The sequence below is a fragment of the Zonotrichia albicollis genome, chromosome 3 (assembly GCF_047830755.1).
Source record: "Zonotrichia albicollis isolate bZonAlb1 chromosome 3, bZonAlb1.hap1, whole genome shotgun sequence".
NCBI lineage: Eukaryota > Metazoa > Chordata > Aves > Passeriformes > Passerellidae > Zonotrichia > Zonotrichia albicollis.
Genome location: NC_133821.1, coordinates 68,797,650 through 68,808,344, shown reverse-complemented (window position 1 = coordinate 68,808,344; position 10,695 = coordinate 68,797,650). Strand labels below are relative to the sequence as shown.

The following is a 10,695-nucleotide window of genomic DNA, read 5'->3' as shown; positions in this document are numbered from 1 at the left end:
GGGGCCCGGGGGTGGTCGCGGGGTCTCGCCCGAGAGTTCTCGCCCCGCGGGAGACTCGCCTTCCCCACCCGCCGTGCCCGGGGGAGAGGGGCTGCCCCCGTCCCGACAGCTCCATGAGCGACAGCCCCGGGGTGCGGGCATGGGGGGGGGGGGGGGGGGCTGCGGCCGCGCCGTCGGGGGCGCGCGGGGCGGGAGCGGCGGCGGCGCTGGCGCGGGCGGCTCCCGCCGCTGGCGCGCGGGATGGGCGGGGCGCGAGGGCCCCGTGGGGCGCGCGGCCCCGGTCCGCCCGCCCCGCGCCCCGCCGCCGCGGCACGGGCCCGCCAGGCGCCTGCGCACTGCAGGGGCGCCAGATTTGGCGGGAGGGGGAGTGTCCAAGGGCCCTTTGTTTGATGGCATCTCTGTTTACAGAGTTTACTCTTTAATCTCAACCTGTTTCCTCCTCCTCCTCCCGCGGCTCCTCGGCACTCCCGTGCGCGGCGGCGGAGCGCCCAGGCGCAGCCCGGCAGCAGGGCGCGGCGGCGGGCGCGGGCTCGGTCTCCCCCGTCCTCCTCCCCCAGCGGCCGGTGCGAGGATGTCCCGGAGACCCCGGCACAGGTAACCCGCTGTCTGCGGACGGGGACGGCCGGCTGCGCTCCGCGCCTGTCACACGGGGCGCGGGACGGGAGAGGGGGAAAGCGGCAGCAGGCAGCCGGCTCGCCCGGCGGACGGGCGGGCAGCCCCCCGTCCTCCGCGCACCTGGCGTACTCCGCCCCCGGTGCCGGGGCGCTCTCCTCCTCCGGAGGAGCCGGGGGAGCTGCAGCCCGGCGGGACGCGCCGCGGAGCCGCCGGTGCCGGGGTGCTCGGGCCCCGCGCTGCACGCCGGCGGGGGGCCGGTGCTCGCCGCCCGCGGGAGCCGGCGCCGAGCCCGAGGGAGCTGCGCGCCCCGCAGCCGCGAGGCGGGACAATGTCTGGCGAGCTCGGCGGCGGCAGGTAGCGCGTCCCGTCCCATTCATTCATTCATTCCCGGCCGGGTGAGGCGACAGGTGGGCGGCGGGTACGGGGACTCGGTTCTCTCCCTCGACTTTTTGTTTCCTTTATTCGTGCGGCCCTTTCGCCCTTGGAAGCGCGACTCTGGCCTGAGTGGCTTAGTTTTTTCCCGGTATACGCCGCTCGGCACACGCCGGAGCGCGGCAGCGCGGGCGGGGGGCTGCGGCTCCGACGGAGCGCTCGGCCGGAGCTGTCACCGCGCCCGCCCGCCTGCCGCGCACCCGGGTCACGGCGATCCCTGCCACGCCGCGCCGGGGGCCGGGGCCTCGGTGCCCCGGGGGCGGCGGAGCGGACGGGACGGGGCGGCAGCGCCGCGTGGCCGCGTTCGTGGCCCCGCTGCCGCGCGGGCGCACAGAACGGGGTTGTTGTCTAATTAGCTGGGGACGGCGGGCCGGACACGTGGAGGCTTTTTTCTCTTTGCAGCCCGGCATCCTCCCCTCCTCCCTCCCCTTTGGCTGGCTGTGACAGGGGAGAAGGTCGCAGCGCTGCCTGTCGCCTCCCGGGAGCCAGCCCCGTCCGGAGGGACAGGGCGCTTGGTGGGCTCTTTCTAAGGAAGGGGGGCTTGCGGTGCGGGAGGAGGCGGTGAGAGCCGCTGGGCGAGCGTCGGGCTGTACTTTTGAGTGTCAGAGCGGGGCTGTCGCTAGAGCTGGCGGTGAATCACCCGGCCCGTGTCTCCCGAAAGAGAGGGACAGCTACCGCTGCCTCGCGGGCGCCTCCCGCCGGGACACGGCCGCGCTCGGGGCTGGAGGCCGGGGCCGCTCGGTGCCGTGTCCGCCTCATCCAGCGGGCGCCGGCCGGAGCGGGCGCGGGCTCTGCCCCGCGGGGCTGGTGCCCGAATTCCTTCAATCACGGTAACACCAGCGAGTCGTTTCCTCTACACCTCCTTTTTTTTTTTTTACCTTTTTTTTTTTTTACCTCTCCCTTTTTTTTTTTTTTTGCCTTTTCCCCCGTGTATCGTTGCACAAGCCGGTTGCCTGGGCGAGCAGCGCAGCGCTGATGGGCGGCCGGGGGACTCCCGCTGTCCCGGCCGGGCGGAGCACCGTGCTGTGCCGTGCCGTGCCAAGTCGCCTGGGGGGACGCTTCAGGGCTGCGGCCGGAGGTGTAAAATAAAGTTTTAGAGCATTGCTGAGGGCCAGGTTGACTGAAGAAACTACCGAAGAAAGTCCCGGAATCCCCGGGCACTTTTCTCCTGCTGGAGAACGCAGGTAGTACAGTGAAGTTTGCTCGGTTCTGCGGTGCCAGCGAGGCCCCAGTCATTTAAATAACCCTGTTACAGAACTGGCCCCGCACTGAAGTCCTTAAACGTGTTGGCCGCTGGTGCTGTGCTGCTGTTGCAGAGCGGCGTTTCCCTGCGGCGCAGGAAGCGCCGCCGATGGATGGGTACCTGCTGCTTGCCGTCTACGGAAAACTCATTTTCAAAATGATACTTGGAAACTGTGCCACAAAACTTCCTTTGGCATATGGGCAGCGACGCAGCTGTCTCTGTGTGTCACTGAGAAAAGTGAATCTGCTCTGAGCGGCGGCTGGGGACGGAGCCGCGCGTGTGGCAGCTGGAGCGTGGGAGCTTCTGCTCAAGCACGGGAGGCTCCAACTGCCAGCGAGGGATGCGTGCGGAGCGGGAGCTTCCATCGGGGCCTTCTCCCAGTGCTTATGGGGTCTGGGGAATAGGGAGTGAGTGGCGGGGCTGCCGGACTGCAGCGCGATGGGCGCGATGCGCTGGGTGGGTGAGTCAGGGGCACCCGGCAGAGGCTGCAGGATGGCCACACACACGCACCGCAGCAGGCTGTGGAAAACTTTTTACATGTAGCATGTAAGCATGCTCTTTCATGGCACAGGCTAGAAAACAGGGTGGAAGATGTAGGGTGTGATTAGCCCAGTGCTTTTAAAGAATGTATGTTCAGCAGCTTGCCTTTCGGAGGTGTTCGCATCTTGACAAACAGTAACCGTGCCTCACTGCAAATTAATTGAAAGTAATCTCCTGAAAACTGGTTAACAGCATAAACAGCTCCTGTTAATTTTATTACAAAATAACTTTATTTTAATGTCTTAGTCATACTTTTAACATACCACAGGATGCCAGACCATCAGATATATCACAGTTTTTAATCTTAATGACACTGACCCCTTTCTAACACTCATGGCTTGCAGCTCTTAGCTGAAGTATCAGAACTGCTGCACATACCTTAAAAGTAAAATACTGTCCGCCAGAAAGGCATGTCTTGTTGCAAAACACTCTTTTAGATTTAGTTAGCTAGGTAGAGAAGGTGCTGTTTGTGAAAAGAGTCATGGAGTAGATACCCATAGATAGCCTCTGGGGAAATCCCTTAGTCATGAATTAGGTGAGCAGGGTATTTCAAAAACAGTATGAGGGATTTAGAAATAGACTAGAGGTAATAAACTTATAGAAATGGAGACTACAGAAGGGCTCAGTCATTCATTTGTTGGTTGCAGGATTAAACAAACTTGTCTTCAGTCCTTATCTGTCCAAACCCATAAATGGAGGGCATATTTTATATTAGAGCTTATTGCATGTTAATGCTGCCACTTACTGTCTTTACTTATTGTAAAACCTTGTGCCTTCTCATATAGGGCCCATAAACATTTTCTCAAACAAGGTTATTGTTTAGCTTTTTGTTTTGCTACACAGTCGGTTTTATTTTGGAGCAGTATAACAATCTGCTGTATTAAACATACAAAAACACTAATATTTTTCAGAATGTGTATGGCATGAGTTAAAGATCTTAAGTATGTACTCGTGTACTGGACACAGCCTCTAGCTGTCTTTATTGTCCCAAACATTGTATTTTAATTTGAAACCTTCATTGGTTGAAAGTTTGCCAAATGTGTAATTCACCACTGATCTAACATTAGGAGCAGGTCTAAACATGCACAGTAACACGAAGGTTGCCAGCCCTTTCCCTGTATCTGTGGATACCAAAAACAGCAGAACCAGTTCAGAATACTAGAACAACAGAATGCAGAACAAAATCTTGTTGTGCAAGTTTTAAAACTTTTATCTGTGTAACCTTTGTAAGGATTGTAGTGGGGGGGGGGGTTGTGTTTTGTAGTTAAGTAGCTCAAGTCCTCATGCTCCACTCTGTCTCGCTGTGTTTCCTTTTGCAGTATATATAGTAGTGATGATGATGAAGAAGATGTTGAGGTCTATGATCACGACTATGATGGTCTGCTTCCCAAGACTGGAAAACGCCACTTAGGAAAAACCAGGTGGACCCGTGAGGAGGTAAATCCAAGTTCATTCCTCTCCTGCATGTAAAAAGATAAGAGAGAGCATGGATCACATTCTTCTTCAAATTGCTTCATGTTCTTTACCATATTGTTAATATACAAACTTACTTCAGTGACAGTCCCATATCTGAGGACAACTTTTTTGACCCACTAGCTATATTCAGTGTTTTATTTAACTTTGAGCATAGTTCTTACCTTTTAAATAAAACATATAAACACAACTTTTTAATTTCCACCATGCTGTGTGTTAAAGTATGTGATGTGTGAATCTCTGTGCAATCCCTGTTGGGGGTTTCAAAGCAGATTCCAAATCACCTGTAGCAGTGCCTCATTGTTGCTACTCTCCTCTTTCTGTTTGGAAACTGTTGCTATGCCAGAACCCGCGTGTGTGCAGTGTCCTGCAGCAGCAAACCACTGTGGCAAAAACTGCTGCAGTCCTTCTGTACCACTGGAATTTTTCACTTTAATTGAACTGTTATGATTCCAAGTGAAACTAAAGTAAAAGCTGGAGGGGACAGAAATCCAGCAGTACCAAAACTGAGCGTTCAGGATGTATTTTGCTTTTCGAGGTCAGAATTAGCTGTGACACCCTTGTGTTGACTTTCTGGGGAAATTGTGGTATCTAACTCCTCTGCCAGATGGATCTCCTTTTGCTATTTAACTGGTTTGAGTTTGTTGTGGAATACATTAATACAGTACTTGAGTTATGTTTTGACTTTCTCTTCTCTAACAATGTGTATTGATGTAAAAACAGTGGCGGGTCACCCTTGCAAGCTTTTATTTATTTATTTTAAATCATAGTCTGCCCTTGCAAAGGTGGACGTGGTTGTGATGTGGCCAGGGAGGAAAGGATGGCCATGAGGTCCAAAGGCCATTGTCCTGTTGCATGAACTGGGAGCATACTGGGAGGTGCTAACTGGAGAAGGAGAGGGCTGCTCTTCTCCTCTTATCTCCTGGGGCATTTCTGGTTGGTTTTACTCTATCTTGGTCTTTCCCAGTACATAAGACTGGTTTCTTTTGTCTTTAGGGTCTATATATCTGGCCTTACCATTAAAAAGATTGGGCCAAATTTTTTGCTATTTACAGGTATGCAAAACTCCCTCACAGAGAGCAGGAGCAAAAAGGAGCTGTTAGTTTTATTGTGCATTTATTGTAGGTGGATAGGCCATGAGCAAGTTACTGGAACTCCCATTACTTGCAAGACATGTAAAGCTTAAGGCTGTGATTTTCAGAGGTGCCCAGGTAGCTGAGTGCCTGAGTGTTACTGAATTTCAAGGTTATTCTGATGCTTGGCATCTAATCACCCATTTCCTCCTGTAAATCCAGTCCAAGAATAATAGCTACAGTGCTTTGATGAGTAAAATGGGAATGTATATTGTGAGTCAAAGAATTGCACAGAAGTCAGTATTTCTCCTGCAGCACAGTAAAGAACCTACTAAAATCCAAAGGAGTAGAAAAATCTTATGCTCTAGGAATTAAAAGCATGCAAAGACTACATACCCTCCCTTACACTCAGAAAGCAGAAGTAGATGCTTAAGAAGCTACAAGAATGAATTTAAAAAAAAATTCATTTGGATAATTTTAATAATAAGATTGCAGTATTAATTATCTCTGGGGGGTTTATGATTCAGGATGAGAAGCTGAAGAAGCTTGTGGAGCAGAATGGCACAGAAGACTGGAAAGTCATTGCCAATTTCCTTCCTGTAAGTGGATATTGGTTTCTGTTTCCAGGCTTAGTAGCAATTCTTTATCAAGGGGTTTCCTTAATAAAGGGGAAGGGGAGTGGTTGCTTTATAGTTACATTTTCAGGGGAGATATAAAACTTCCACAAATTGAGACTTTAGAAATGCAGTTAGATTACTGTGGAAACCTCTGCATTTATTTTTCCTTTCACTTCTCAGAAAGGGTTGGAAAAAAACAAGCAAAAATGGGGGATGGTGGGGACTTGCACTGTAGATGGTCAATGTGACAATGAAACAAAATGTCTCAGCACAGCTGAAAAAAAAAAACTTTGGTAAATTGGAAGTATTATTTTGAAGAAAATTTCTTTGTGTTTGGCTGTTGCTGAAATACTGCATGTGAAAGCATGCCAGATATTGTGCAGATGGGGAAGATAAAATTTGTGTAGTTTTGGTGATGGAGTCCTCAATGCAGAAGTGATGGAAACCTTATCTATTCTGTGAGCAAATGGATAGTTGACCACCTTCTTCTCAGGCGTACTGTATCACTCTGTGATGTTTAGTAGTCTTAGTTGGTAGTGAAATGCATCAAAACAACTGTATGTGAATAAGAGCATTCTCACTCTAAATCATCTTTTCTAAAGAATTATCCACTTTGTGTATTTCACATTTCTCTAGAATCGGACAGATGTTCAGTGCCAGCACCGATGGCAGAAGGTACTAAACCCAGAACTTATCAAAGGTCCCTGGACTAAAGAGGAGGATCAAAGGGTAGGTAATCAGTTTTTCCTTCTGTCTGATTAATGCCTTACGAGCAGATTTCAAGTGTTGGGGCAAAACTACTGGAAACTTTGGTGGTCTCAACATTATTATGGCCAGAGGCAGATTGTATTTGTGTAGTGCTTTCTAAGTTTGCTATGAAAATAAATTACTGTTGCTTTACAACACTGTAATGTGGAGTTGCAGTCTAGAAATGCCTTAACTATTACCAGATTTTTCCTTTCGGGTAAAAATATGAATGGGAAGTGGGGAACCTTAATTGCTGTTTTACTTTGGCAGTTTTGAGAAATGTTGTCGAAAATATTGCTTCACCACAGAAAAAATGTCATTGATTCATCATGCATCATTAAATACAGGCAGTTTTTATGTTCTTCTTTGAAGGTAATAGAGCTTGTGCAGAAATACGGTCCAAAGCGCTGGTCTGTCATTGCTAAGCATTTGAAGGGAAGGATTGGAAAACAGTGCAGGGAGAGGTGGCACAACCATTTGAATCCAGAAGTGAAGAAAACCTCCTGGACAGAAGAGGAAGATAGAATTATTTACCAGGCACACAAGAGGCTGGGAAACAGATGGGCAGAGATTGCAAAGTTGCTGCCTGGACGGTAATGACATATGCTTTTAGCTCTTAAAAAAGGAAAAAGCTGCAGGTCTGAGCAGTCTGTTTTGGTTGCCTCAGGCTGCACTGTATAAATCGAAAAAAAATTGGAATCAAAACCTGGGAAGCCAGTGACACACCAATGTGCTTTTTTCTCAGTGAGGAACTTCACTGGTTGGTTAGTACACGCAGCAGTGTGCTATTTTTTCAGGCTTTTAATGTTTGCCACAGGTAAAAAAGCCAGTAAGTGGAGCAAGACCATAAGAGTTTCCTAAATGTCTGTGCAGTCTTATTTGTGCCTGTGATGACTGTCAAAATTTAAATCAATTTAACAGGGAAGGATCAGGGCCTGCAAATGGAACATAATTTACATTCAGCTAAGGGTATGCCTTCAACATGAAATCCAGTCTGTTTATTCAAAATTATTTAAGAAAGGCTTCTTCAACTTTTGTAATTGCTCTTGAATCATCCAGATGATTCTGACCTGTTAAAAAACCCTGTGTAAAGTAGGAGAAACTTTTTCCTCACACTCTGGTCCTGGAAATACTTGTCTCACTGAAAGCTTTTGTATAGCTTGTATATGAACTCAAAGATTCAGTGTCTTACTTGCTTGATTAAAAGTGACTCAAAATGTGGGCAAGCAAATAATGTAAGCAAAGGAGAGGTTTCTCTTCCTTCTTTTCTTACTGCTATTTGATAAAACATCTTCAAGACCTAAATATAAAGCCTAAGATCATGATAGCCATTTCAGCAATCATTCCCTGGCCTGCTTTCACCTTCTACAAGATAACAAGAAAGAAATTAGCCCTTGGAAGTATTTTTGTGGCTTTCACACATCACAGATACTACTTTGAATGATAACATGCAGTGGTGATGTTTTTCAAATAGCAGAGCTGTTTTAAAATGTACTCTCAAAAATCTCACAAAGTTGGTAAATTTGCTTTTCCTGACACACATATGTGAGGATTTCAGTCTCAGTTTTTCTGCATGTAAGAAAAATCCCAGCAGTTTTGTTTACTGAGTTTGTATGTACAGCATGTTGTTGCTGCTGTCTAGGTGACCAGCTGGAAAATTGCTTGGAAGTTAGTCTGTTCACAGCTGTTCTCCAGTCTTTCTTTCCAGCAATGACACAATAAGACTCCACTGAAATATTAAGAGATAAGATGATGATGTTGGCATTCCTTTAGGATAGCCTCAAAGGGAAGTTAGCCTTTGTTGTCTCCTCACTTCATTGGAATGAGGTGAAGATGAAATTAGTAATTTCTTACAATTTGAGGATGTAAGTCACGAGAGATTGCTGTAAAAAAGTATGTAAACAACCGTATCCCGTTTTTCTTTTTCCCTAACCTTTATACTGAGCATCTTTCCTGAGAAGCTGGGAGTAGCATCTGTAGTGATAGGAGGAAGGTCAGAGAAGAGCTCAGGGTTTAAACAGAAATGCTGGCAGCAGTTCCCTGCCCATTTGACCTGTCTGAATTGGAAATGCTCTTATTTGAAACTCCTCGAGCGCCTGCATTTCTGTTGCAGAACTGATAACGCTATCAAGAACCACTGGAACTCCACCATGCGCCGGAAGGTCGAGCAGGAGGGCTACCTGCAGGAGTCCTCCAAAGCCTGCCACTCCTCAGCAGCTGCTGGCTTTCAGAAGAACAACCACCTGATGGCCTTTGCTCACAGCGCGTCGCCGCCCGCGCAGCTGCCGGTGGGCAGCCAGCCCCCGCTGGGCAGCGACTACCCCTACTACCACCTCCCCGAGCCTCAGAACGTGAGTGCCTGCCCGTGGCTCTGGGGAGGGGGTGCTGCTGCTGCCTCCTTGGACACATGGGTGCAGCTCAGCCAGGCCTGCCTTCAGCTCGAAGGGTTTCCTTCGTCCTGGTGGACTTGGATGTGTTTGGTGTCAGATGAGGATTTCTTTGACTTTGTGAAAATAAGTACATTTCAAACTGGTGGCATTCAGGTGGTGGAACTGGGTACAGCTGGTTTAACGCCTTGGGAGCAGTTAATATATTTCTTAGAGTTGGGAATATTAAATTTCTTGAATATCAGTTGAATCTGGTTAATTCTGTGTTCCATGTCAAAATCTCCCACATTCTCTTTAGTAGTATTCTGTTTGTGTGTGGGTTGCCTGTCAGAACCTAGTGAACAAGTATTGTTTTTAATCAGATTTCTTTTCTATTAATGATTAATAATGAAACAGGCTCCTGCTTCAGACAGTTGCATTGTAGAGTTTTAGATGATAATAAATTGCATCTTTTGCTTTTTCACTTCAATTTAGAAAATCCTTACAAATGTGTCTATAAATTATTCATCTTTTCTCATTCAGGAAGGGTAAATATTTCATATATGAATTTTCTTTCTTCCTCTCTAATGCTTGCAGTCATATTCCTAAAAACGTGATTACTTTTCTTGTAAACATTTTTATTTTTTTGTTATTTCATCTCAACAGACTACAAATATTCTACCTAACACCAAAGTATGTTTAACACAAATTGGCAATGCAAGCAGATAATATGATGGAAATAATAAATTTTTGCTTTTTGACCTAGGTTCCTGGTCAGATCCCGTATCCAGTCGCACTGCATGTAAATATTGTCAATGTACCTCAGCCAGCTGCTGCAGCTATCCAGGTAGATAACTTGAACCTTATTTCAAGAGTCAATTTCTTAAATGTTTGATAAACTAAAATGCAGACATCATGCATTAAGGAAACATTTTAATGTATTAAATGTGGTGAAAAGAGAAAATGGGGAAGGTCGGGGAGTTCTAACATGGCTAGTAACTGCTCCTTCTGAAGTGGATTTTAAATGCAGTAGTTGACATCTGGTGTGATGGCCTTCACTTTCTCCATTTCAAATGTCTATACTGAAATTCAGCAGAGACTTTGGTGGTGGAAAACACAATTGACATTTGTTTCATCTTGGAATCTAATTTGGCTGTTATAACCACAGGTCGGCAAACCACGAGCATTTTAGTTGCTACATCCTATCAGACCTTTATCTTTTCTTTTCCCTTAACTCTTAATTTCAGAGACACTATAATGATGAAGACCCTGAGAAAGAAAAGCGAATAAAGGAATTAGAGTTGCTACTAATGTCGACTGAGAATGAACTGAAAGGGCAGCAGGCATTACCAGTAAGATTGTCACTGTGTGCTTGGATGGAGGGATAGCAGCCTTACCCCAGTGCTTGTCTTTTTAACATTTTACTCCCCCTCTGCCTTCAGTACTAATCAAGGCTCTATATTTCCGTTTTAAAAGGATGAAACATAGCACATATGTAATCTGTATCTGCTTTGTAAATTCTTTTGCTGAAAAAAAATCAAAAAATTTTGCAGGTATCTTACTCTGCAAAGTGGGAGCAGGATTGGGCT

The 10,695-nt window shown here is 47.6% G+C and overlaps 1 protein-coding gene across 5 annotated transcripts in view; it reads left to right on the top strand.

Annotated features, from left to right (window-relative positions):
- Positions 1-309: 309 nt before the first annotated feature.
- MYB (MYB proto-oncogene, transcription factor) overlaps positions 310-10,695 on the top strand; it is a 28,280-nt gene continuing 17,894 nt past the window's right edge. For 2 of the 5 annotated variants that reach the window (XM_074537782.1, XM_074537779.1), the window contains exons 1-7: positions 423-594; positions 4,150-4,267; positions 5,904-5,975; positions 6,630-6,722; positions 7,113-7,333; positions 8,854-9,091; positions 9,873-9,953. In XM_074537782.1, coding sequence (XP_074393883.1) covers positions 572-594; positions 4,150-4,267; positions 5,904-5,975; positions 6,630-6,722; positions 7,113-7,333; positions 8,854-9,091; positions 9,873-9,953 — 846 coding nt within the window. In that variant the 5' untranslated portion in view covers positions 423-571. Of the gene's footprint in view, positions 595-4,149; positions 4,268-5,903; positions 5,976-6,629; positions 6,723-7,112; positions 7,334-8,853; positions 9,092-9,872; positions 9,954-10,353; positions 10,459-10,695 lie in introns of all 5 variants that reach the window. The other 3 variants (XM_074537781.1, XM_074537783.1, XM_074537780.1) reach the window with 3 other exon arrangements.